Below are 27,195 nucleotides of genomic sequence, written 5' to 3'. Positions count from 1 at the left end.
TTTTGTTTACATAAGCTAATAAAAATATATTTCTGCTCTGTTGTGCTGGTCTCCTATGTGTCTTGTTGCTATAAACATTACTTGAGAGAGAATGTTGTTTGTTTTGCCTTTCACAGTGTATTAGAGCATGGAGTCTATTAAGAGGAGCTGAGTAGTGTGAAGGCCTCCAGAGACTGGCTGATCTGAGGTCAGCTTACCAACCATCATATACCTACCTCCAACAAGACAGACTCTTCTATTGTGTTATATAAGTCCCTATATAAATGTGGGTTAAAACTGAGCTCAGTTAAAACCATATAATAGACTGTGTATAAAACTGATCACAGTGAAGGAATGGTACATCTTTCTCAGGTGGAGAGTTGGCTACAGAATGAACAGAATGTCTCTGCTTATTATTCTTCTCCTGTCGTGTGGACTTAACTAGCCATTACCAGGTAACTCTGGCAGACTGGGCTAAACCACACCCTTATCAGGGATATCAGATCCTTGTTCAATCTTATTCTACCAGGGACAGGTAGGATATGGCCTAAAGCCATGGCTCTGACCATAACAACCATAACAGAACTATCAGAGTCTGGCAACAACAGTGGAGAGGAATCCCCAAAAACATTACAGAGAGAGCTGCATAAAGTCTATATCTAGCCTCAGTCATATTTTTATTTTGTTAACTAGTTAAGAACAAATTCTTATTTACAATGACGGCCTACCCCGGCCAAACCCGGACGATGCTGGGCCAATTGTGCGCCACCCTATGGGACTGGACTTCAATCACGGCCAGTTGCGATTCAGCCTGGAATTGAACCAAGGTCTGTAGTGATGCCTCTAGCACTGAGATGCAGTGCCTTAGACCGCTGAGCTACTCGTGAGCCCACACATAAATACACTATATGACCAAAAGTATGTGGACATCTACTCGTCGAACATCCCATTCCAAAAATAATGAGCATGAATACGGAGTTCGTCCCCCCTTTGCTGCTATAACAGCCTCCACTCTTCTGGAAAGGCTTTCCACTAGATGTTGGAACATTTCTGAGAGGACTTGCTTCCATTCAGCCACAAGAACATTAGTGAAATCGGGCACTGTTGTTGGGCGATTATGCCTGGCTCGCAGTTGGCATTCCAATTCATCCCGAAAAAGTGTTCGATGGGGTTGAGGTCAGGGCTCTGTACAGGCCAGTCAAGTTCTTCCACACCAATCTTGACAAACCCTTGCTGTATGGACCTCGCTTTGCGCATGGGGGCAATGTCATGCTGAAACAGGAAACTGTTGCCACAAAATTGGAAGCATAAAATCGTCTAGAATGTCATTGTATGTTGTAGCGTTAAAGATTTAGGTGAAGTGTTCAGTTCCTTCTCTTTCCCCCTCCACCAAACTTTACAGTTGGCACTATGCATTGGGGCAGGCAGCGTTCTCATGGCATCCGCCAAACCCAGATTCGTCTGTCGGACTGCCAAATGGTGAGGCGTGATTCATCATGCCAGAGAAAGCGTGTCCACTGCTCCAGAGTCCAAAGGCGGCGAGCTTTACACCACTCCAACCGCATGGTGATCTTAGGCTTGTGTGCGGTTACTCGGCCATGGAAAACCATTTAATGAAGCTCCCGACGAACAGTTCTTGTACTGATGTTGCTTCCAGAGGTAGTTTGGAACTCAGTAGTGAGTGTCGTAACCGAGGACAGACCATTTTTACGTGCTATGCGATTCAGCACTTGGCGGTCCCATTCTGTGAGCTTGAGTGGCCTACCACTTCGCAGCTGAGCCGTTGTTGCTCCTAGACGTTTCCACTTCAAAATAACAGCACTTAAGAGTTTACCGGGGCAGCTCTAGCAGAGCAGATATTTGACGAACTGACTTGTTGGAATGACGGTGCCACATTGAAAGTCACAGAGATGATCAGTAAGGCCATTCTACTACCAATGTTTCTATGGAGATTGCATGACTGTGTGCTCGATTTAATACACCTGTCAGCAACGGGTGTGGCTGAAATATCCGAATCCACTAATTTGAAGAGGTGTCCACATACACCAAATATACAAAAGTATATCTGACTGTATATAAATATATCTCAGATAACAAGAGGAATTTATTATATTTCACCTTTATTTAACCAGGTAGGCTAGTTGAGAACAAGTTCTAATTTACAACTGCGATCTGGGCAAGAATAAAGCAAAGCAGTTCGACACATACAACAACAGAGTTACACATGGAATAAACAAACATACAGTCAATAATACAGTAGAAAAAGTATATATATAGTGTGTGCAAATGAAGTAAGAAAAGAGAGGTAAGGCAATAAATAGGCCATGGTGGCGAAGTAATTACAATATACCAATTAAACACTGGAGTGATTGATGTGCAGAAGATGAATGTGCAAGTAGAGATACTGGGGTGCAAAGGAGCAAGATAAATAAATAAATAAATACAGTATGGGGATGAGGTAGTTGGATGGGCTATATTACAGATGGGCTATGTACAGGTGCAGTGATCTGTGAGCTGCTCTGACAGCTGGTGCTTAAAGCTAGTGAGGGAGATATGAGTCTCCAGCTTCAGAGATGTTTGCAGTTTGTTCCAGTCATCGGCAGCAGAGAACTGGAAGGAAAGGCGGCCAAATGAAGAATTGGCTTTGGGGGTGACCAGTGAGATATATCTGCTGGAGCGCGTGCTACGGGTGAGTGCTGCTATGGTGACCAGTGAGCTGAGATAAGGCGGGGCTTTACCTAGCAGAGATGACCTGGAGCCAGTGGGTTTGGCGACGAAAATGAAGCGAGGGCCAGCCAACGAGAGCCAGCCAACGAGAGCGTACAGGTCGCAATGGTGGGTAGTATATGGGATTTTGGTGACAAAACGGATGGCACTGTGATAGACTGCATCCAATTTGTTGAGTAGAGTGTTGGAGAAATGTAAATGACATCGCCGAGGATTGGTAGGATGGTCAGTTTTACGAGGGTATGTTTGGCAGCATGAGTGAAGGATGCTTTGTTGCGAAATAGGAAGCAGACTCGACTTCATTTTGGATTGGAATTGCTTAATGTGAGTCTGGAAGGAGAGTTTACAGTCTAACCAGACACCTAGGTATTTGTCCACATATTCTAAGTCAGAACCGTCCAGAGTAGTGATGCTGGACGGGCGGGCAGCAATCGGATGAAGAGCATGCATTTAGTTTTACTTGCATTTAAGAGCAGTTGGAGGCAACGGAAGGAGAGTTGTATGGCATTGAAGCTCGTCTGGAGGTTAGTTAACACCGTGTCCAAAGAAGGGCCAGAAGTATACAGAATGGTGTCGTCTGCGTAGAGGTGGATCAGAGAATCACCAGCAGCAAGAGCGACGTCATTGATGTATACAGAGAAGAGAGTCGGCCTGAGAATTGAACCCCGTGGCACCCCCATAGAGACTGCCAGAGGTCCAGACAACAGGCCCTTCGATTTGACACACTGAACTCTATCAGAGAAGTAGTTGGTGAACCAGGCGAGGCAATCATTTGAGACACCAAGGCTGTTGAGACTGTCGATAAGAATGTGGTGATTGACAGAGTCGAAAGCCTTGGCCAGGTCGATGAATACAGCTGCACAGTAATGTCTCTTATCAATGGCGGTTATGATATCGTTTAGGACCTTGAGCGTGGCTGAGGTGCACCCATGACCAGCTCTGAAACCAAATTGCGTAGCGGAGAAGGTACGGGATTCGACATGGTCGGTAATCTGTTTGTTAACTTGGCTTTCAAAGACTTTAGAAAGGCAGGGTAGGATAGATATATGTCTGTAGCAGTTTGGGTCTAGAGTGTCTCCCCCTTTGAAGAGAGGGATGATCACGGCAGCTTTCCAATCTTTGGGAATCTCAGACGATACAAAAGAGGTTGAACAGGCTAGTAATAGGGGTTGCAACAACTGCGGTGGATAATTTTAGAAAGAGAGGGTCCAGATTGTCTAGCCCGTGTGATTTGTAGGGGTCCAGATTTTGCAGCTCTTTCAGAAGATCAGCTATCTGGATTTGGGTGAAGGAGAAATGGGGTAGGCATGGGCGAGTTGCTGAAGGGGGGTGCCGGGCAGTTGACCAGGGTAGGGGTCGTCAGGTGGAAAGCATGGCCAGCTGTAGAAAAAAGCTTATTGCAATTCTCAATTATAGTGGATTTATCGGTGGTGACAGTGTTTCCTAGCCTCAGTGCAGTGGGTAGCTGGGAGGAGGTGCTCTGATTCTCCATGGACTTTACAGTATCCCAGAACATTTTTAGAGTTTGTGCTACAGGATGCAAATTTCTGTTTGAAAAAGCTAGGCTTAGCTTTCCTAAGTGCCTCTGTATATTGGTTCCTAACTTCCCTGAAAAGTTGCATATCACGGGGGCTATTCGATGCTAATGCAGTACGCCACAGGATGTTTTGTGCTGGTCAAGGACAGTCAAGTCTGGAGTGAACCAAGGGCTATATCTGTTCCTGGTTCTACATTTTTTGAATGGAGCATGCTTGTTTAAGATGGTGGGGAAGGCACTTTTAAAGAATAACCAGGCATCCTCTACTAACGGGATGAGGTCAATATCATTCCAGGATACTCCGGCCAGGTCGATTAGAAAGGTCTGCTCGCTGAAGTGTTTTAGGGAGCGTTTGACAGTGATGAGGGGCGGTCGTTTGACCGCAGACCCATTACGGATGCAGGCAATGAGGCAGTGATCGCTGAGATCTTGGTTGACAACAGCAGAGGTGTATTTGGCGGGCAGGTTGATTAGGCTGATATCTATGAGGGTGCCCGTGTTTACAGATTTGGGGTTGTTCCTGGTAGGTTCATTGATAATTTGTGTGAGATTGAGGGCATCAAGCTTAGATTGTAGGGTGGCTGGGGTGTTAAGCATGTCCCAGTTTAGTTCACCTAGCAGCACGAGCTCTGAAGATACATGGGGGGCAATCAATTCACATATGGTGTCCAGGGCACAGCTGGGGGCAGAGGGTGGTCTATAGCAAGCAGCAACGGTGAGAGACTTGTTTCTGGAAAGGTGGATTTTTAAAAGTAGAAGCTCGAATTGTTTGGGTACAGAACTGGATAGTATGACAGAACTCTGAAGGCTATCTCTACAGTAGATTGCAACTACGCCCCCTTTGGCAGTTCTATCTTGGTGGAAAATGTTATTGTTAGGGATGGAAATTTCAGGGTTTTTGGTGGTCTTTCTAAGCCAGGATTAAGACATCCGGGTTGGCAGAGTGTGCTAAAGCAGTAAATAAAACAAACTTAGGGAGGAGGCTTCTAATGTTAACATGCATGAAACCAAGGCTTTTATGGTTACAGAAGTCAACAAATGAGAGCACCTGGGGAATAGGAGTGGAGCTAGGCACCGCAGGTCCTGGATTCACCTCTACATCGCCAGAGGAGGAGTAGGATAAGGGTACAGCTAAAGCCTATAAGAACTGGTCGTCTAGTACGTCTAGTACGTTCAGAACAGAGAGTAAAAGGAGCAGGTTTCTGTGCGTGATAGAATAGATTCAAGGCATAATGTACAGACAAAGGTATGGTAGGATGTGATTACATTGGAGGTAAACCTAGGCATTGAGTGATGATGAGAGATATTTTCTCTAGAAACATTTAAACCAGGTGATGTCACCACATATGTGGGAGGTGGAACTAAATAGTTGGTTAAGGCATATTGAGCAGGGCTAGAGGCTCTACAGTGAAATAAAACAATAATCACTAACCAGAACAGTAATGGACAAGGCATATTGACATTAGGGAGAGGCATGCGTAGCCGAGTGATCATAAGGGTCCAGCGAATGGTTGGGCTGGCTGGAGACACGGCGATTCAGAGAGCTAGCAGGCTGGGGCTAGCAAGCTAGCAGAAGGACCTTAGAGGGAAGTCACGATGGAGGAAAGTCTGTTTTAGCCTCCTCGTGCGGTTCCGTCGATAGACCAGTCGTGATGGATTAGAATGGGTTCCGTGTAGCAGAGGGGTTCAGTCCAATTGGCAAATGGATCTCTTCAGCTAACAGTCCAATATGCTCTAGACAGCTAGCGGGCCGCGGCTAGCAGATGGGCATTCAGGGGATGTCGCGACGGAGGGGCCTGTTGGAAAAAAACCCTCGGGCAGATTACGTCGGTAGTCCAGTCTTGATGGATAAGCTGGGCTTTGTGTAGTAAGAGGGGCCCAGGCCGATTGGCAAAATAGGAATAGTGGCACGACAAATTGGCCGATGGACCTATTAGCTAACAGTCCGATATGCTCTAGACAGCTAGTGGTCCGCGGCTAACAGATGGGCATTCAGGGGACGTTGCGACATAGGAGCCAGTTGAGTAACCACCTCGAGCAGATTACGTCGGTAGTCCAGTCGTGAAGAATTGGCGGAGTTCCGTACCCCATACTGGCAGTAAAAGGGGTCCAGGCCAGTTGGCAAAACAGGTATTGTAGCCCAGGAGTGGCTGATGGACCTCTTCAGCTAGCCGGGAGATGGGCCTAGCATGGGCTAGCTCCAGGCTAATTGGTGCTTGCGTCGGGACAGAGACGTTAGCCAGGAGTAGTCACTCGGATTGCAGCTAGCTAGCTGTGATGATCCGGGTGAGAAGGTTCAGAGCTTGCGGTCAGAATCTGGGGATATGGAGAGAAAATAGGTCCGGTATGCTCTGGTTTGAATTGCGTTGTACAAACTAAATGTGATCCATATTATCATAAGGATGAGTGGTCCTTTATCTGATGAGTGGTCCAAACCCCCCTCCTTCCTCTCCTCTACCTATGTTACATCACCAGCCATCTGACTGCATGTCACTGCTCAGCTCTGTCCAACTCCTGGATGTCTGATCCCAGGAGCCAGGAGAGGACTGAGAGCTAATATCAGAGAAGGGGGATGGAGGGAGGAGAATGGAGAGGGGTGTGTGTGTGTGTTACAGATGTGGCATCTTAATGTGACCCAAATTATTCCTGTAGCACCAGGATCTGACTGGGCCATTCTGTTCCTGCAGGAAACGGATAGCCTCCATTTTAATGCAAATTCTATAACTTGAATCTGAACTAATGACTCAACTCATGTCTCTGCATGAAGAGAAAGGGTTTATTTGGGTTTCTGTTGCATTTATGTTAAACACAAAGCCCATTTGCTTTTTCCTGTGGAGGAAAACTTGCTGCAACAAAAGGGTGATCAAATTAAGATGCCAGATCTGTATGCAAGAAGCAAGTCTGTGTTTCTCTTTGAATTCAGCTCTACACAACAACACAATCCTGAGACAGAGGAGGGAGGGAGTCTTCTCTGAACCTCAGAGAACATACGTTTGGCTAAAGGGCTCTGGAGTGTCATCCCTCCATCTCTTGCTCTCTTTAATCCCTCTGTCCCTTATGTTTCCAATGTTCCCCTCCTTTCATGACCCATCTGCGTCTCCTATATCTAGGATAATTTCCACTTGCCGGACGTGGATGCCTTCCCCCTCTCTGTCTCCCTGCAACGTCCCACTCTCAACCGCTCTCTCCACCCATGGTTTTAATTCCAGTCTTAAATGAGTTTGCACTTGGGAAACAGATTTCATGTTTTTGTAAATGGTTCTAATAAAAACCCTTGAACCTTGCTCCATCCCTCCCTCCACCCGTGTCTCACCCTCTCGCTGCATATGGATCCTGTGACCTCTTCATCATTGAGGTGTCGTTTGAATTTGGGAGGCATGATGGCGTCTTCAGGTTGCTCCTCCCGCTCTGGCTCCCTCTGTAGGACAGGAGGAGAAACACACCTGTTACAAACCTCACACACACATTTATGATACAGTTCAGCAGAAACCCTGGTCCTATTGGGGTGCAAGCTTTTGCTCCAGCCTAGCACTAACATCTGTTTAAACTAATCAAGAATAATTATTTATTAGTAGAATCAGGCGTGTAAGTGATGGGCTGGAAATGAAAGCCTGCAGCAAGCCCTCAAGACTGCTGCTACAGTCATTATACCAATGGCAGACAAATACCAAACACACACAGCACACACTCAGGTGGGCCTCAAAACCAGCTTGGTTATCACATTAAATATATAGTATGACAAAGCTGGTCTGCATGCTTGACTCTTTTATACACCTTTTTTCTGACGTGAACATTTATGTCCAAAGTTATGACTGGTCCTGGTTCCTCTCTAAGTTTCTCCAAGCCACTGCAGACTCAGGTATTGCTCTCTAAGGGTTTAGGTCCTGGGTTTGTGAAGTGTTCTGTGACTGGACTGACCAAACAGAAACAACTAGCCTACTTACAATATCAGTCTATATGTCACTTAGCAAACAGAGCAGTGAAGAGGGGACCCTCACGCTCATGTTGGGAGGTGTGTGTGAGTGCTGCAGGCTGATAACGATAACTGCAGCCTTGGCCTCACCATGAAGAGTGTGAGAGCAGAGAGGAACTAAACACTTCACTTAAATCTTCAAAACACGTAGAACTCATTTAGGAGAGAGTTTTTAAACAAGCATATTTAGTAACAGAAACATTTTGGTTTTTAAACCATTTCCCCTAACCCCTAGGACTGTAGGGATTATGTCAGGCTTGCCAGGATGTAATTGTGAGAGAGTTAGGCCTACTTATGCGTGGGTGGTGGTGTTGGACTAAATGTTCCACTTCAGCAGGGCGGCCTGGTTGTTATTCAGAGCTGCTCTTCTCTCCTGCCTGTTCCCTTTTGAGGGGTGGAACATGGGAGCAGTTTTAATGGGGGGCAGAGTTTGATTTAACTCTGCTGGCTGGCTATGCTGTGGAACCCAGCTCACTCAGGGGAGGGCTCCTGTGTCCGCTCACTGCTGCCTGCACCTCTTCATCTTGTCTCCATCTCTATTCCCTCAATCCTGTCTCGGAGGCCCGGAGTAGAAAACATGCTGTTCCTCCATCGAGCCTCAACCATCCCTCTTCCCAAACCAGTTGATTGGCTGTGCATCAAACTCAGCCCCAGTAACATACAACACAACCCCTGCTGTTCAGTGGTTTTAGGTGGGGCACAAAGGCCTTCTGTACAGCCTGTGAGTTATACAGCCAGACATCAAATGGTTTCACTGAAACCAAATGCTTTTCGGTGAGAAGAGAGCTAGGCAAGGCTCCGCCTCACAGAAGTCATGGAAAAGGAAATACTTCCCCACCACAAACCCATCGCTGTTTTTATTATTTTATGCTGCACATGAATTGCCCATTGGAGACCATAAAGATTTAATGAATTGAACTGAATAAATTCAAGGTAGAATTTTAGACAAATTTGTCTAAAACACACCCCACCTCTCCTCATAGCTTCTACCCCGAGCCCATCTCTACTGCCCCTTATGTACCATTGAATCCAGCTCAGACTGAAACTGTTGCTTTTCTCAGCGTCTCCTTCTGACAGGGCAGTTGGTAAAGGGACGTTCCATGGCCAGGAGCGGAACGTTCCGGTAAACAGAGGAGAGAGTGGAAGGGGTCAGAGCTCTATCTCAGGCAACTACAGAGAAGAGAGAGAGAGATGCACAGAAAAGGAAAGAAGAGGAAAGAAAAGCCAAGCTAGCAAATCTGGGTTGCAGATATGCAAGTAGGCAGCTTTGAAAGAAGCACTTTAAAAAGGCACAATCTGTAAAATCTACTTCTGTTAAGATGTTTTGTTCATCAAAAAATCAATGAAGAAGAGTGGGATGAGAGGAGCAAGATGTAGAGGGGGGTGTTTGTTAAGTTTCACACTCGATTGTATTGGGGCGATTCCACACCAGGGAAAATATTTGTGGTTTCTCAGATTGTTCTCTCATCGGAACTTAATTGGGAGGAAGGATGTTTAACATGCTTTAAACATTTGTATCACAACATTTTTATTTTAAATCAGGTAATTTTTAGACCTATACATGCCTCCCGTAAGACCCTATGACCTGTACATGATACAGACAACATATTGGTGTCATTAAACTCTCTATAGCAGAAGTACTCAACTCTAACCCTACAGGGACCAGAGCCTGCTGGTTTTCTGTAATTAATTGCACACACCTGGTGTCCCAGGTCTAAATCAGTCCCTGATTAGAGGGGAACAATGAAAAAAATGCAGCGGAACTGGCTACGAGGTCCAGAGTTGAGTTAGAGGGCTCTATAGTGTTCTCTTAAATATGGAATTTGTATAGATTCTGAAATACAAACAAAAAAAATATGAATCTCAAAACCACCCTTTCTGATTTTGCCTATTTTTTGATAATTTTTTTGTAACAAGACTCTTCAACTGTCAAATTTCCAGAGCCCTCTGGTACTTTTAATGATACGACTCATTTTAAAACATAGAAATCGACATTATAGGTTATTAATCAATCACAGCCTCCTTTAGGATTGCACATTCAGCAAGTCATCAGCAGAGAGAGTTCTCTTTGAATCCATTTTCCCATTCACTGTGTTGGTGGTGCCAATTACATTAACCATACCTTCAGAATTAGCAGAGAGCCCACTATGGACATTATTTACCTGAATAGTATATTGTTCCAAACAACGCGTCTTAAAATGAACTAAATCTAAAAGGGTAGTAGTTTTGAGATATATTTTTGATGTTGAATACATTAATGTGAAATAGTATCCAGTATATCGACATACTACTTATAGTGTGCTCTCGAATATAGAGTATAATGACACCAAGATGTTGTCCGTATCATGTACGTGTCACAGATCATAGGGTCTTACAGGAGGCATGTACAGGTCTAAAATGGGCCTAAAAATGGCCACTCATCATCATTTTATTAAAAATGGTTTGTGATAGAAATGTAAAAAGCAGTTGAAACATTGTTCCTCCCAATTAAGTTAATATGTGAGAATTGACAGAACAAGCTGAGATTTAATTTTTTTTAAAATAATCTGCTCACGCTGGCATGGAATTGCCCTATGGACAGAGAAACAGATTGTGCCTTTAAAAATCAAGTTTAGAAAAAACAGGAATCATCTGAAAAGGGTATAGCCTAGGCCTAGTATCTAGACTAAATGGCAGAAGCTCATCAGCTACAAGGGGAACGAGGAAATGACAGAGAGCCTAAAACAACTGGTTCAGGCAGCCATGATCAACGTTTTTTTGTTGTTGAGGGAAGTGGAACTCTGATATTATATTTGGCTGAAAGCACAGTTCACAGCCTAGTCTATGGACAGGAGGAAGAGACTGGCACTAAGACATGAAGCAGGACCCGGCCCTGTAACACAGCTCAGCTGCAGTTTATCATTTGATGCTCACAGAATTGAATGGATTACATTATCTAGCAAGCACTAAATAAAATCTAGTTTCCACACTGACACAGCTCCTCTGATGACATAACCATGTATTCCTGAACCAGTATATTTGCGTTAGAGAACCTCTTAAGCACAGATACTGGTTCAATGTAATCCTTATCATCAACAACACTGATTGTGTAACACCAGCCAACTAGCTAACGTTAGCTATCCTCAGCAATTCGTCATCAAGAACAGAGTGAGCCATGCCATCTTGCAGTCACGGTACCTAGCTTGCTAAATCCGAAATATCGAGAAAGCCAGACAGACATATTTGTCTTCTGTGAATGGTAAATGTAGCTAGTTAGCTAACGTCACCTAACTAGGATGACAACCAGCTGGGAACAACGTAACGTTAGCAATATCAGTAATACTTGAATTCAACAAATACAACGTAATTGTATGAAGCTATCAATCGAATCAAATATGTTTGGTTATGATGCCTACCGTTAGCTAAGATTATTATCCAGACACTGACACAGGCCGCTGGTGACGACTTTCATACTCACACTGTAGAAAAAACCATTAGCTAGCAAACTAATGCTAACGTTACCTGCTAGATTCGCACCCTCGCATACAGACGACCAAACAAACTTTGTTTATCTTCGTTAATAAATACAGGATCACAATGTTCTATTTCGCTTTCTAAAATAAATGTGTGTAAAAAAAAAAGAATGGTTGCTACAGAGATGCTCTTCCAATCCTTCTTGCTCTCTCTGATCAGCTGACCACAAACCAGGAAGCTGGAGCGGACCAATTGCGACTGTTTTTATTTATTATGTATTTAGTTAACAACAATCCATACAGAAAGTATATGTGGGAACAAGTATATATAAATAATATACAAAGGACAATTGGGCTAGGGAGTACAATATCACATTACACAAGGACCTTAAGGGACATACATACACTTATTATTCTAACAGCTTTTTTGTTAGTAGAGTATTTAATTGGCTTAAATCGAATTTCGACTGTTACTAGAGGGAATACAGCCACAGATAAAACAATGAGACATATATTTTACCGGATGTATAAATGTGAAGCATCCGCTTGTCATTTCCACTCACTTCCAAAAGCCCATTGACCGGCAGTGAAACGATATGGATTTTGTCCGACATTCGGTTCATTTTCCCATCGACGAAACATTTAATCTCAATACAGTTTTCTGTTCCCAAAACTATAACATGTTACGAACAGAGTGGACAAAGCTTTGTAGACTTTACACTTTGCCAAAGTAAAAAAAAAATTGCGTTGTTTAGGAGTGCAAAGGTTAATTGAGTTATTGCACATGCGCACTTCAGAGTAGGCGTTCCCTAACGGAAATATGCAAATGTTCTAATACTGTACTACCATAAAAATAAAATTCAAAATCAAATAGATCCCCAACTTCTAGGGAAGTTCCCCAACACCCAGGTCCCAAGCCCCCCCCCCCTCCCAAAACACATGAAACTTTATGTATATCATACTGAAACACTACACCCTTAGGATTGTTCAGCATGTCAACAACCATTTACAACACTAACATCTGTTACCCCCAATATCTATTTTGCCGTCTCCACAATAACTCTCAACCTGCTTTCCACAACCTGAGTCGTATTGATAACCTTACCAATAAAAGCTATGAAGTCAACTTTATTCATTATCAAACTGTCCTTTGACACAGTACATTAATGAGCACAAGATTTCTGAACAGACCTCAACCATGCCATGACCATCAGAAGCACCAGCCCCAACAGTAGGTCCAATACTACAGGTACTTCCATGTAAGATCCATCAGTCTGACAGTAGGTCCAATACTACAGGTACATCTATGTAAGATCTATCAGTCTGACAGTAGGTCCAATACTACAGGTACATCCATGTAAGATCCATCAGTCTGACAGTAGGTCCAACACTACAGGTACATCCATGTAAGATCCATCAGTCTGACAGTAGGTCCAATACTACAGGTACATCCATGTAAGATCCATCAGTCTGACAGTAGGTCCAATACTACAGGTACATCCATGTAAGATCTATCAGTCTGACAGTAGGTCCAATACTACAGTTACATCCATGTAAGATCCATCAGTCTGACAGTAGGTCCAACACTACAGGTACATCCATGTAAGATCCATCAGTCTGACAGTAGGTCCAATACTACAGGTACATCCATGTAAGATCCATCAGTCTGACAGTAGGTCCAATACTACAGGTACATCTATGTAAGATCCATCAGTCTGACAGTAGGTCCAATACTACAGGTACATTCATGTAAGATCCATCAGTCTGACAGTAGGTCCAATACTACAGGTACATCCATGTAAGATCCATCAGTCTGACAGTAGGTCCAATACTACAGGTACATCTATGTCAGATCCATCAGTCTGACAGTAGGTCCAATACTACAGGTACACCCATGTCAGATCCATCAGTCTGACAGTAGGTCCAATACTACAGGTACATCTATGTCAGATCCATCAGTCTGACAGTAGGTCCAATACTACAGGTACATCCATGTAAGATCCATCAGTCTGACAGTAGGTCCAATACTACAGGTACACCTATGTAAGATCCATCAGACTGACAGTAGGTCCAATACTACAGGTACATCCATGTAAGATCCATCAGTCCGCACTATAGTTCTACCAATCTGTTTTACAGCCTCTGCATATCGGCTCCCAAGTGGCGCAGTGGTCAAAAGCACTGCATCTCTGTGCTTGAGGCGTCACTACAGACACCCTGGTTCGATTCCAGGCTGTATCACATCTGGCTGTGATTGGGAGTCCCATAGGGCGGCGCACAATTGGCCCAGCGTCATACGGGTTTGGCTGGGGTAGGCTGTCACTGTAAATATTAATTTATTCTTAACGGACTTGCCTAGTTAAATAAAATAAATGTATAAAATATGGTACATCATGACTGATCCTATATCTCTGAGCCTCTCTCTGTGCCTGGCATCCACCAAATGCTGCACTGTTTTCTCATGGCTATTAATATTTTCCATTTTTCAGGATCTTCTCTTGCTGAGCCTGGCTAGCACACAATATTAACAATCTATCATTTCGAATGAACCAAGCTAATTTCACTTCACCTACCTCTATCTTTACAGCATTAGTTAGTCTGAGAGACTGAAAAACAGCTTCTATCTCAAGGCCATCAGACTGTTAAACAGCCATCACTAACATTGAGTGGCTGCTGCCAACATACTGACTCAAATCTCTAGCCACTTTAATAATTAAAAATTGGATGTAATAAATGTATCACTAGTCACTTTAAACAATGCCACTTTATATAATGTTTACATACCCTACATTACTCATCTCATATGTATATACTGTACTCTATACCATCTACTGCATCTTGCCTATGCCGCATGGCCATCGCTCATCCATATATTTACATGTACATATTCTTATTCATTCCTTTACACTTGTGTGTATAAGGTAGTTGTGAAATTGTTAGATTACTTGTTAGATATTACTGCATGGTCGGAACTAGAAGCACAAGCATTTCGCTACACTTGCATTAACATCTGCTAACAATGTGTATGTGACCAATCCAATTTGATTTGATAGGGTATAAGTGAGGCCCTGTGGTCTCATCAAACACTATCACCACTTTCCACTCCAACACATCATTGCTCTTGCTTCCAACCTTGGCCCTCTTTATGCTTTCTTTACTAGACGCTCCACTGCTTTCTGTATCATGACCTCTCTTCTTCCTGTGTCTTTCCACTACCAACCACTCTGGTCCTTGAACCTTATCCTCCCGCTCCATACATCAGAAAAGAAAGCCATAATGTTTGCATTCCAGCACTGTTGTTGCTTCACCAACTTTTCTCTCAATTTCGTCCGCACACGTCACTGCCATTTCTAACCAACGCTCTCTCACACTCCTTTAATACATCTTATGTTAAATTACGTCTGAAGTAGATCTTTTTTTCATAGGTAACCCTAATCCTTTTCCTAACCTTAATCGAATTATCCTTCATTAATTCTCATAACCTGCTGAGCAAGATCTCCTAACCTGCTACGAAAAGTAAATTCTGGTCAATTGTGGCAAACTGTATTCTATCTAGTCAAATCCGTGTTTGTCCACTTCCTACATTCTTCTTCTTCCAGGGAGTACAGCTATGACCAGAAGTTACTTTTTGTAGCAGGTTAGGAGAGCATTTTAGCTAACCCTAACCCTTTGCCTAACCTTAACCTACGGTTCCTAACCTGCCACCTTAATTATCCTAACCTGCTGTGTAAATAATCCTAACTTGCTTCGAAAAGTAACTTCCGGTTGCAGCTGTAGTCCCTAGAATCACTGCCTGCCCAGTGCCCAGTTTCTCCCAGATGTGAAGCAGCATCAATTAGAAGATTCAAATTATTGATTTGAAGTCAACACAATTGCTGGATGACTGACAAATACTGAAAATAGACATTATCTCTCATTTTGAGTATTCTTTATTGAGAAAGAGAGAGAAATAGCTAAGCTTGGGAACCTTCATAGGTGTGACCAGGCCTTGTATTTATTTATAAGAGGGTGACCACGGCTCAGACATGCCTACTGGTATTACATTTTTATGCCATGCCTCAGATGAGGTCTTGCCACCCAGGTCCCAAGCCTTCAACTCAGCCAGCATTTTTAAGGGGCTCTGACTAGTGTCCAGATCTACTAGTAACAGCCATAGAATAGTCTGTTCTGGTGTGAGTAACACTGGCAGAGAATCAATGAAAGACCAAGAGAATTTGTAGACTGGAGCACCAGAGGCCCTAATGAGAGCAACAGACTAGCGCCTGAGAGGGGCTCTTGGGCTGGAGAGAGGAGGATGAGGGAGCTGAGATGGATCGAACGCTAGAAGTGGATGAGGAGAGGAGGAAGGAGGGGAGGGTGGATGGATGGTGAGAGGAAGATGGAGGTCATTCAGTATGCACAAACACACGCATGCATACACAACAGCAGCACCAGGGGAGTTTAGGTTATAAACTACCCTAGAACAGGAACTGAGCTCAAACTTGTGAGTGATGCCTCCCAGATGCGCCGACAGAACACACACACACACACACACACACACACACACACACACACACACACACACACACAAAACCGTCCCCAAAGCTTAGCCCAGACTAACACCAGATAATTTATCTCACACACATACAGGTATGTCAAAACACACACACACTCGTCAGCTGAAGCTGGATTTGTCCCCATTTAACAGTTACAGTTTACACTAATGGGCCATCACGTTTCCCTCATATTCAACTGTTTATCTTATTAAACCATTCAGAGTCAAACTAATCAGTCTAATATAATCATTAAGTTTAGATTGGGCCTCAACAGTAAATGATTTGTTGAGGAAAGTCTGAGTCAGCTCATAGTTAGTTTAGTTTATTGTATCTACTTTAGGAAACTTTCTCTTGCATCTTATAAAGTAGACAACTCTGTGTCTGTATCCCAGCACAAATGGCAAGTGATTTGTCCATTATGTGAAGCCTGGGCAGGGCATCATGCACCCATTATTAGAGGGGGCATGAACTAGAGGGGGAATGAACTACGTGAGGATGGAAGGGGGGGTGGTCCGGAGGGTCTTCACCACCCTCCTGAAGGTGGAGAATTTTGCATGTTTCAAACACCTGCATCAGCTTTTTTCCTGCAATCTACAGCCAAATCATTATGATAATTATACAGTGCATGCGGAAAGTATTCAGACACCTTGACTTTTTCCAAATTTTGTTACATTACAGCCTTATTCAAAAAAGGACTAAAAAAAAGTTTTATCATTAATCTACACGCAATACCCCATAATGACAAAGCAAAAACAGGTTTATAGACATTTTTGCAACTGTATCAAAAATCAAAACAGAAATACCTTATTTACATAAGTACTCAGACCTTTTGCTATTTAAAAAAAAATATATATATTTTACCTTTATTTAACTAGGCAAGTCAGTTAAGAACAAATTCTTATTTTCAATGACAGCCTAGGAACAGTGGTTTAACTGCCTTGTTCAGGGGCAGAACGACGGATTTGTACCTTGTCAGCTCGGGGATTCGAACTTGCAACCTTTCAGTTACTAGTCCAATGCTCTAACCACTAGGCTACGCTGCCGAAATTGAACTCAGGTGCATCCTGTTTCCATTGATCATCCTTGAGATGTTTCTACAACTTGTTTGGAGTCCACCTGTGGTAAATTCAATTGATTGGACATGATTTGGAAGGGCACAGACCTGTCTATATAAGGTCCCACAGTTGACAGTGTATGTCAGAGCAAAAACCAAGCCACGAGGTCGAAGGAATTGTCCGTAGATCTCCGAGACAGGATTGTGTCGAGGCACAGATCTGGGGAATGGTACCAAAAAATGTCGCAGCATTGAAGGTCTCCAAGAACACAGCGACCTCCATCATTCTTAAATGGAATAAGTTTTGAACCACCAAGACTCTTCCTAGAGCTGGCCTCCTGGCCAAACTGAGCAAACGGGGGAGATGGACCTTGATCAGGGAGGTGACCAAGAACCTGATGGTCACTCTGACAGCGCTCCAGAATTCCGCTGTGGAGATGGGATTACCTTTCAGGGACTGGGAGACTAGTCAGGATCGAGGGAAAGATGAACGGAGCAAAGTACAGAGAGATCCTTGATGAAAACCTGGTTCAGAGCGCCTAGGACCTCAGACTGGGGTGAAGGTTCACCTTTCAACAGGACAACGAGCCTAAGCACACAGCCAAGGCAATTCAGGAGTGGCTTCGGGACAAGTCTCAATGTCCTTGAGTGGCCCAGCCAGAGCCCAGACTTGAACCCAATCAAACATCTCTGGAGACCTGAAAATAGCTGTGCAGCGACGCTCCCCGTCCAACCTGACAGAGCTTGAGAGGATCTGCAGAGAATGGGAGAAACTCCCCCAAATACAGGTGTGCCAAGCTTGTAGCGTCATACCCAAGAAGGCTCGAGGCCGTAATCCCTGCCAAAGGTGCTTCAACAAAGTACTGAGTAAAGGGTATGAATACTTATGTAAATGTCAGTTGTTTTTTGTGGAAAATTGCAAACAATTCCAAAATCCTGTTTTGCCTTGTCTTTATGGGGTATTGTGTGTAGATTGATGATCGGGGGGGAAAACAATTTAATACATTTTATAATAAGGCTGTTACGTAACAAAATGTAGAAAAAGCACTTATTAATGAAGCCGATGACTGATGTGGTATTCTCCTCAATGCCATCGGATGAATCCCAGAACATATTCCAGTCTGTGCCTGTAGCTTCATCGAACCACTTCCGTATTGAGCTCGTCACTGGTACTTCCTGTTTTTTGCTTTAAGCATGAATCAGGAGGATAGAGTTATTGTCAGATTTGCCAAATGGAGGGCGAGGGAGAGCTTTACTCCACATATCATATAAATGTGATCTAAAAAAAAAATATTCTCTAGTTGCACATGTGACATGCTGGTGGAAATGAGGTCAAACAGACTCCAGTTTTCCTGCATTAAAGTCCCCAGCCACTAGGAGAGCTGCCTCTGGATCAGCATTTTCTTTTTTTTCTTATGGCCTTAAACAGCTCGTTGAGTCCCGTCATAGTGCCAGCTCGGTTTGTGATGATAGATAAGAATATAGATGAAAACCCTCTTATATTGTGGTCTACAGCTTATCATAAGGTACTGAGCAAAACCTCGACTTCCTAGCCCAGTGGTTATATCCCTATTTTCCCTATCTCACACCAGCCCTGTTGTAGTCCCAGTGTGTGAGGTTATGACCGATGCTAGAGCACACACGGCCTCTCAATCCCAGCCTAGCTGCTCCGAGTAAGATACTGGTAGCCAAGGGGAAATGATGTCCTCACTTAACACTGCTATGTACCAAAACACATGCCAGATTCTAAATCTGAAAAAAAGTCTTCATTATAATCACTAACAGTAAACAGAAGGTGTTGAGGGAAACAACACTTTTCATTTGACTGTTTTCATCACAGGTCTAGGTCTGTGTCTTCTAGTGAACAGCAGTTTAACATAGTGGTCATTTATTTATCCGTTGCTGTGTTTTTCCAGTCACAACATGGCTGTAAACAGATTGTCCCCCGATGGGAGAAGTAGTCATATATTCCACTCTATAGAGTATAGAGACGCTATGCAAAAACCCACACATAACTAAACAACCTGTAAACACACACTAAACAACCTTCAATGCCATGTATTTATGATGACAGACAGATGTGATATGCACGTGCGCACTCACGCAAACACACACACAGATGTTTACATAGACTGGATGTGTCTGTGTCGACTAATAAAAGGCCAGTGATTACGATGTGTTCAACAGGACTCTACCTTTACTAGGGTCTTCACAGAGAACACATTAAAACACACATTATCACGCAGCCTTTCTACCCTGCAGGTGCTTAGGGTGATTAAACACCACCCTCTCAGGTGTGAAATCACTCAGTAGTGGTTTAAAGACTCTGGATCTGCGTTGTGTGGAAGTAGGAGAGTTACAAGTGGGGCTGAGCCTCATAATGCTCAGAGTTCCATGAAAGCCATTGTTCTTCTATTCCTAGAATATTGTCTCCACGCAGCAGTTCTCAGTTGGGCAGGATAGATGTTGTGTGACTAACTTGACTGGAGCATTTTTGACTGCGAGCCGCATGCTTAGTGCTATACGTTTTATTATCATATCACGTTTGTCAGCTTTGTAATAGATGTTTAAACAGCAATAGGATGTAGTGTGAAAGTCCCTTTGTCAGTCATTCCTGGTATGGTGTCTGAGATGGCTGGTTCCTCATCAGGGAGGAGAAGCAGGATGTTCTCATACCTCAGTCTTCAGACGCAACATCAATAACATGTTTACTGGTACCTCTCCACACATACACGTGATGTGGACGGGAGACAGGACAGCGGTATTTCCACTGGATTAGGAAAAGAGGAATGTTGTGTTTAATTGTAGGGAGGGAGGTAGAGGAAGGAGAGAGCAACCCCACCGCTGCTTTTATGAGCTTTCTCCATCGTTAACCCACCAAGGGGCAGAGAGGGTTTGATGTGGCATAGAGGGGAGTCTGTCCTAGTCTCCTAAATACTTCCCTCTGAGGTTGGCCAAACATACCTCACTTCACCAGAACCTACACCAGACTTTCAAATTACCTATTGCCCATGTAGTACACTACTTCTGGCCAGAGCCCTTTGTGTAACCCCAAGTTCCTCAACAGAATCTGTACCCAAACCATGATGGAATGAACTCCGTAGTTTCTTGCCTGTGACTGACTCCATATTTCCAAATTGGTTTCAGTTGACAGCTTCAAAGTGGTTGTGAAGATTAAAAGCCCACTTTTCATAGTCTCATAAATACTGGGGAACTCCGAATGAAGTGGGTCCAAGGTTCAAACTGTCCCAGCCCAACCTGGTCTCTCCTCTGGTGCGCCCTCCCTCCCACACCCAGCATGCTAACTCATTTGGTGGGGGGATGCAGCGTTCGCCTATGGGCCCATCCCCCCATGTCTCCCTCTCTGGGAGGGGGTTTGAGGCTGTGGTAGGACTGAATGGTCAAAAGTTGGATCTTCCGCATTCCTACAAAATCCTGGCCTCTGGATTTCTACCCTAACTGGATGTGTGTGCGAGCAGTGTTATTTCCACTGTGATCTTAAGTAAATGTTGAGTTTTCCCTCCTCCGGTATTGGTCTTGAAATTCCCATCTCGTGGTGCTATCTGTAACTACATGGTTCTTCAAACAGAATCATGAGTTAAAACAGACTCAAACTACCCCAGACACAGGGCCACTTTTTAAACAGCATATTATTTTATTAGTTTCTTAACTAAAACCAAGAATGTAAGACCGTACATATTTTAATACAGCGATGTACCCCCTGTACAAGTAAAAGAAAAAACAAACCAATTACCCCCCCACTCTGTCCTCCTACACAAGGTTCCTCATCCCGTGCTCTGGTTAGGGGGGGTAATTAGACCCCTCCCCACTAGTGGAGTATACTACTGTACATTTCTGAAGGACCCTTGTCACCATGGTAAAGCAGTGATGAGAGAGTGGTGTAGGTTTGAGTGAGTGGAAGTGAGATGAGACAGGAATAATCTCTCCTTTCAACACCTGTCCTTCTGCCCTGAAATGCAGCAGAACTACAGTCTGCAGTTGAACGCAAAGCTATTTCTAATTTTGTTTTATTTCTCCCCCTTCTGTCTCCCTTTCCCTCTTGGTGAGGGTTAACAGAAAGCCACACTGAACTGTTTTGTTTCTACAGTTTGAATTAGTACTCAGTCTTCCTTTCTGTTAGTAGCAGCAGGGTTGGGTGCCCTACAGGCAATTGAGTGAGTGTGTGAGACACCGTTACAATGGGCGTGTGAGCAGTGAAGCGGTATTCTATCCTCCTCTCTCTCGAAGGAGGAGGAAAGCTCCCAGACTGGATTCAGGGTCTGTCTGTCCGTTTACAGACAGACCATAATAACTCCCCACCCACTCTGCTGCCATAGCAACAGGGATCCTCAAGGCTCTGTGAAATCATCTTTGCACGCTCAACCTTTGGCTAAAGATACAGGAGAGAACCGGGCAGTGGCCTCCCGTGTGCCCCACGCAAACAAACACAAACACCACCTTTATCATTCCGCTCAGGCAAAGAGATGCAAGCAAGAGAAAAGGCAGACTAATCAATTAAATCAATCAACTGCTGCATCTTACATTTCCTTTCGAGGAAAAACCCTGATTTCATAGTTTCTCTCTTTAGTGAATATTGGTGAAAGTGTTGAGCGCTAGAGGGAGTTTGTGTGTGGTGATCGTACAAGCTTGTATACACTCACACAGCTGTGTGTTAGCAATGATGGATGGAAGACCGGCAGAGGAATAGAACGTGTCTGTGCTTCACTAAAATACATCTTTAAATAAGATTGTTTGATCCAACTACAAAAACAAAAGATTGCTTGATTCTCCTGTTAACAAAAACAACAGCCCTGTCCTCCTAATAACGGGATTCTATTGTGAAAAAGGAACAGAAATCATAGGGCTATAAAAATGGCAAACTAGCAAATCTTTTTTTACCATCTTAGTAGACACTTGAAGTACAGCTTGCCGTCTTCCGCCCCGCCCAAATTACAAGAGGCGGGGCTAAAAATCACACACAGACCTCCAATAGTGGAGGACAAGAGAGGAGGAGAAGGGGAGAGGGATGAGGTTGGATCACACACACACAGTAGCCCCCTCAGTAACCATTGACTTATACACCCCCACCTCTCCCATCTTTCTCCGCCTCTAACACCAGCGAGGGTGATGTGTGAGCGAGTGATTGCATGAATATGTGGAACAGCTGGATCATCTCTCTCCCCATCTCTCCATCTGTGGAGATGTGTGAGGCTCTACTTTCCCTCCTCTTGTTTGATGGCCTGGGGCTTGATGGGGCCGGTGCGGATGGGTTTGCCCGCTGACAGGGAGGGTTTGTCGGGCTCAGGGCGCTCCACGATTCCCACCGTCTGGTGGTTGGGGGGCAGGATGTCGAGGGGGGGTTTGCCGCTCCCCTGGTCGAGACGAGAGGGTTTGGAGACTGACGGAGCCTTGAGCTGCTCTGAGAAGAACTTATGAGTCGACTGGAGCACCTCAGCTCGCTGCTTCGCCTGGGGACAGCAATCAGTGAATAAAGCAATCAAATGAATCACTCAACCACATGCTGGGTTCATTTAGGAGACATCAGGATTTCAACACCAGGCACATTCTAGTTCAACCAGTCAACTAATCAGCAAGCAGTACTATACCTTAAGGTCCTGCTCTGCCTGGTTGCCTCGGGGACCCGTAGGGCCTCTAGGTGCGAGGGGGGGAAGAGGCCCTCTAGGGGGGTGGGAGGGGTGCATCTGGGGGAACTGCTGCTGCGGCAGCGGCCGGGGGTGAGGCATCAAACCCCCTCCCAGAGAGGGAGACATGGGGGGTGGGCCCATAGGCGAACGCTGCATCCCTCCACCAAATGAGTTAGCATGCTGGGTGTGGGAGGGAGGGCGCACCAGAGGAGAGACCAGGTTGGGCTGGGACAGAATCTGAAAGGAGGGAGAGGAGTGTTAACGTCATCAACTCTTTATATTACAAATCCAAGGAAAAGGTGGTTAAGCTGGCCTCGATCACAAGTGTCAAATGTTAGTCGTATGATGTGTGTGTGGGTGCATGTGTGAGTGTGGTAAGGTGTGGAGAATCAGTGCAGGTGGTCAGTCCAATACAAATGTTCAGCAGTATGATGGCTTGTAGATGGAAACAGTCTCTGAGCCGGTTGGTATAAGACCTCATGCTCCGATATCGTGTGGCTGGGGTCCTTGATGCTGCAGGCCTTCTTCAGCCACCGTTTAAAGTAGATGTCCTGGATGGGTGGGAGCACGGTCCCAGTGATGCCCTCCACCCGCTGAAGAGCCTTGCGGTCGTGGACAGAGCAATTCCTGTACCAGCCGGTGATGCAACCGGTCAGGACGCTCTCGATGGTGCAGCGGTAGTATTTGGAGGAGACACGGGGCAGCATGTAGTTTCTTCAGCCGCCTTAGGAAGTAGAGACCCTGTTGCGCCCCAGTGTGTGTGTGCGTGCGTTACCTGTGGGTTGAACTGTCTGGGGAAGTGCTGTGTGATTCTCATGGCAGCAGAGCTGGGCTGGAACTGTTTCTGGTACAGCATGCTGTTCATCTTACTGGACTGGCTGCTGGGAGATGTAGAGCTGGCCCTGACCAGACAAATACATCAGCTTTTGGTATTTTCACAAAACCGGTAGAAGGTGGGACAGGCTCTGTGTGAGAATGTGTGTTGCCTGTAAGGACTAGGTTTAGGGGTAGTGCGTGTGTGTGTGGGTTACCTGTAAGGACTAGGTGTAGGGGTAGTGTGTGCGTGTGTGTCTGTTACCTGTAAGGACTAGGTGTAGGGGTAGTGTGTGCGTGTTACCTGTAAGGACTAGGTGTAGGGGTAGTGTGTGCGTGTTACCTGTAAGGACTAGGTGTAGGGGTAGTGTGTGCGTGTGTGTGTGTTACCTGTAAGGACTAGGTGTAGGGGTAGTGTGTGTGTGTTACCTGTAAGGACTAGGTGTAGGGGTAGTGTGTGTGTGTTACCTGTAAGGACTAGGTGTAGGGGTAGTGTGTGTGTGTTACCTGTAAGGACTAGGTGTAGGGGTAGCGTGTGTGTGTTACCTGTAAGGACTAGGTGTAGGGGTAGTGTGTGTGTGTGTGTGTGTGTTACCTGTAAGGACTAGGTGTAGGGGTAGTGTGTGCGTGTTACCTGTAAGGACTAGGTGTAGGGGTAGTGTGTGCGTGTGTGTGTGTTACCTGTAAGGACTAGGTGTAGGGGTAGCGTGTGTGTGTTACCTGTAAGGACTAGGTGTAGGGGTAGTGTGTGTGTGTGTGTGTGTGTGTGTGTGTGTGTGTGTGTGTGTGTGTGTGTGTGTTACCTGTAAGGACTAGGTGTAGGGGTAGTGTGTGCGTGTGTGTGTGTTACCTGTAAGGACTAGGTGTAGGGGTAGTGGTGTGTGTGTGTTACCTGTAAGGACTAGGTGTAGGGGTAGTGTGTGTGTGTTACCTGTAAGGACTAGGTGTAGGGGTAGCGTGTGTGTGTTACCTGTAAGGACTAGGTGTAGGGGTAGCGTGTGTGTGTTACCTGTAAGGACTAGGTGTAGGGGTAGTGTGTGTGTGTGTGTGTGTTACCTGTAAGGACTAGGTGTAGGGGTAGTGTGTGCGTGTTACCTGTAAGGACTAGGTGTAGGGGTAGTGTGTGCGTGTGTGTGTGTTACCTGTAAGGACTAGGTGTAGGGGTAGTGTGTGTGTGTTACCTGTAAGGACTAGGTGTAGGGGTAGTGTGTGTGTGTTACCTGTAAGGACTAGGTGTAGGGGTAGCGTGTGTGTGTTACCTGTAAGGACTAGGTGTAGGGGTAGCGTGTTTGTGTTACCTGTAAGGACTAGGTGTAGGGGTAGTGTGTGTGTGTGTGTGTGTGTGTGTGTGTGTGTGTGTGTGTTACCTGTAAGGACTAGGTGTAGGGGTAGTGTGTGTGTGTTACCTGTAAGGACTAGGTGTAGGGGTAGAGTGTGTGTGTGTGTGTGTTACCTGTAAGGACTAGGGGTAGTGTGTGTGTGTGTGTGTATGTTACCTGTAAGGACTAGGGGTAGTGTGTGTGTGTGTTACCTGTAAGGACTAGTAGTGTGTGTGTGTGTGTGTGTGTGTGTGTGTGTGTGTGTGTGTGTGTGTGTGTGTGTGTGTTACCTGTAAGGACTAGGTGTAGTGTGTGTGTGTTACCTGTAAGGACTAGGTGTAGGGGTAGTGTGTGTGTGTTGCCTGTAAGGACTAGGTGTAGGGGTAGTGTGTGTGTGTTACCTGTAAGGACTAGGTGTAGGGGTAGTGGTGTGTGGTGTTACCCTGTAAGGATAGTGTAGGGGTAGTGTGTGGTGTGTGTGTGTTACCTGTAAGGACTAGGTGTAGGGGTAGTGGGTGTGTGTGTGTGTTACCTGTAAGGACTAGGTGTAGGGGTAGTGTGTGTGTGTGTGTGTTACCTGTAAGGACTAGGTGTAGGGGTAGTGTGTGTGTGTGTGTTACCTGTAAGGACTAGGTGTAGGGGTAGTGTGTGTGTGTGTTACCTGTAAGGACTAGGTGTAGGGGTAGTGTGTGTGTGTGTTACCTGTAAGGACTGGGTGTAGGGGTAGTGTGTGTGTGTGTTTCCTGTAAGGACTAGGTGTAGGGGTAGTGTGTGTGTGTGTTACCTGTAAGGACTAGGTGTAGGGTTAGTGTGTGTGTGTGTGTGTGTTACCTGTAAGGACGAGGTGTAGGGGTAGTAGTGGTGGGTGTGTGTGTGTGTGTGTGTTGTTACCGGTAAGGACTAGGTGTAGGGGTAGTGTGTGTGTGTGTGTGTGTGTGTGTTACCTGTAAGGACTAGGTGTAGGGGTAGCGTGTGTGTGTGTGTGTTACCTGTAAGGACTAGGTGTAGGGGTAGCGTGTGTGTGTGTTACCTGTAAGGACTTGGTGTAGGGGTAGTGTGTGTGTGTGTGTGTGTACCTGTAGGACTAGGTGGAGGGGTAGATGTGTGTGTGTTACCTGTAAGGACTAGGTGTAGGGGTAGTGTGTGCGTGTGTGTGTGTTACCTGTAAGGACTAGGTGTAGGGGTAGCGTGAGCGCGCGTGTGTTACTGTAAAATGGATCTAGGTGTAGGGGAGTGTGTGGTGTGTGTGTGTGTGTGTGTGGTGCTGTTACCTGTTACGGATGGAGAGTGTAGGGGTATTGTGGCGTGTGTGTGTGTGTTACTCTGATAAGGCCTAGGTGTAGGGTGAGTGTTGTTGTTACCTGTAAGGACTTTGAAAATAGGAGGTGTAGGGGTAGCGTGTGTGTTACCTGTAAGGACTAGGTGTAGGGTAGCGTGTGTGTGTTACCTGTAAGGACTAGGTGTAGGGGTAGTGTGTGTGTGTGTGTGTTACCTGTAAGGACTAGGTGTAGGGGTAGTGTGTGTGTGTTACCTGTAAGGACTAGGTGTAGGGGTAGTGTGTGTGTGTGTGTTACCTGTAAGGACTAGGTGTAGGGGTAGTGTGTGTGTTACCTGTAAGGACTAGGTGTAGGGGTAGTGTGTGTGTGTTACCTGTAAGGACTAGGTGTAGGGGTAGTGTGTGTGTGTTACCTGTAAGGACTAGGTGTAGGGGTAGTGTGTGTGTGTGTTACCTGTAAGGACTAGGTGTAGGGGTAGTGTGTGTGTGTGTGTGTGTGTGTGGTGTGTGTGTGTGTGTGTTACCTGTAAGGACTAGGTGTAGGGTAGTGTGTGTGTGTTACCTGTAAGGACTAGTGTAGGGGTAGAGTGTGTGTGTGTGTGTGTTACCTGTAAGGACTAGGGGTAGTGTGTGTGTGTGTGTGTATGTTACCTGTAAGGACTAGGGGTAGTGTGTGTGTGTGTTACCTGTAAGGACTAGTAGTGTGTGTGTGTGTGTGTGTGTGTGTGTGTGTGTGTGTGTGTGTGTGTGTGTACCTGTAAGGACTAGGTGTAGTGTGTGTGTGTTACCTGTAAGGACTAGGTGTAGGGTAGTGTGTGTGTGTTGACTGTAAGGACTAGGTGTAGGGGTAGTGTGGTGTGTTACCTGTAAGGACTAGGTGTAGGG

At 45.2% G+C, this 27,195-nt stretch overlaps 2 protein-coding genes across 14 annotated transcripts in view; both read right to left on the bottom strand.

Annotated features, from left to right (window-relative positions):
- LOC115158465 (vesicle-associated membrane protein 4) overlaps positions 1–12,475 on the bottom strand; it is a 35,280-nt gene extending 22,805 nt beyond the window's left edge. Inside the window, exons 1-3 of one of the 8 annotated variants that reach the window (XM_029707440.1) lie at positions 11,612–12,182; positions 9,238–9,386; positions 7,557–7,661 (exon numbers count right to left, since the gene is read on the bottom strand). In XM_029707440.1, the coding sequence (XP_029563300.1) occupies positions 7,557–7,661; positions 9,238–9,240 (108 nt within the window). In that variant the 5' untranslated portion in view covers positions 9,241–9,386; positions 11,612–12,182. The other 7 variants (XM_029707442.1, XM_029707441.1, XM_029707443.1 and 4 more) reach the window with 7 other exon arrangements.
- An 8,414-nt stretch (positions 12,476–20,889) lies between these two features.
- Positions 20,890–27,195, bottom strand: part of LOC115158464 (protein PRRC2C) — a 50,556-nt gene continuing 44,250 nt past the window's right edge. For all 6 annotated transcript variants that reach the window (XM_029707434.1, XM_029707433.1, XM_029707437.1 and 3 more), the window contains 3 exons: positions 23,678–23,804; positions 22,864–23,139; positions 20,890–22,725 (listed from right to left, as the gene is read on the bottom strand). In XM_029707434.1, coding sequence (XP_029563294.1) covers positions 22,471–22,725; positions 22,864–23,139; positions 23,678–23,804 — 658 coding nt within the window. In that variant the 3' untranslated portion in view covers positions 20,890–22,470. The remainder of the gene's footprint in view (positions 22,726–22,863; positions 23,140–23,677; positions 23,805–27,195) is intronic.

This window comes from Salmo trutta, chromosome 22 (assembly GCF_901001165.1).
Source record: "Salmo trutta chromosome 22, fSalTru1.1, whole genome shotgun sequence".
Lineage (NCBI taxonomy): Eukaryota > Metazoa > Chordata > Actinopteri > Salmoniformes > Salmonidae > Salmo > Salmo trutta.
This window is presented reverse-complemented; position numbering and strand designations above follow the sequence as displayed.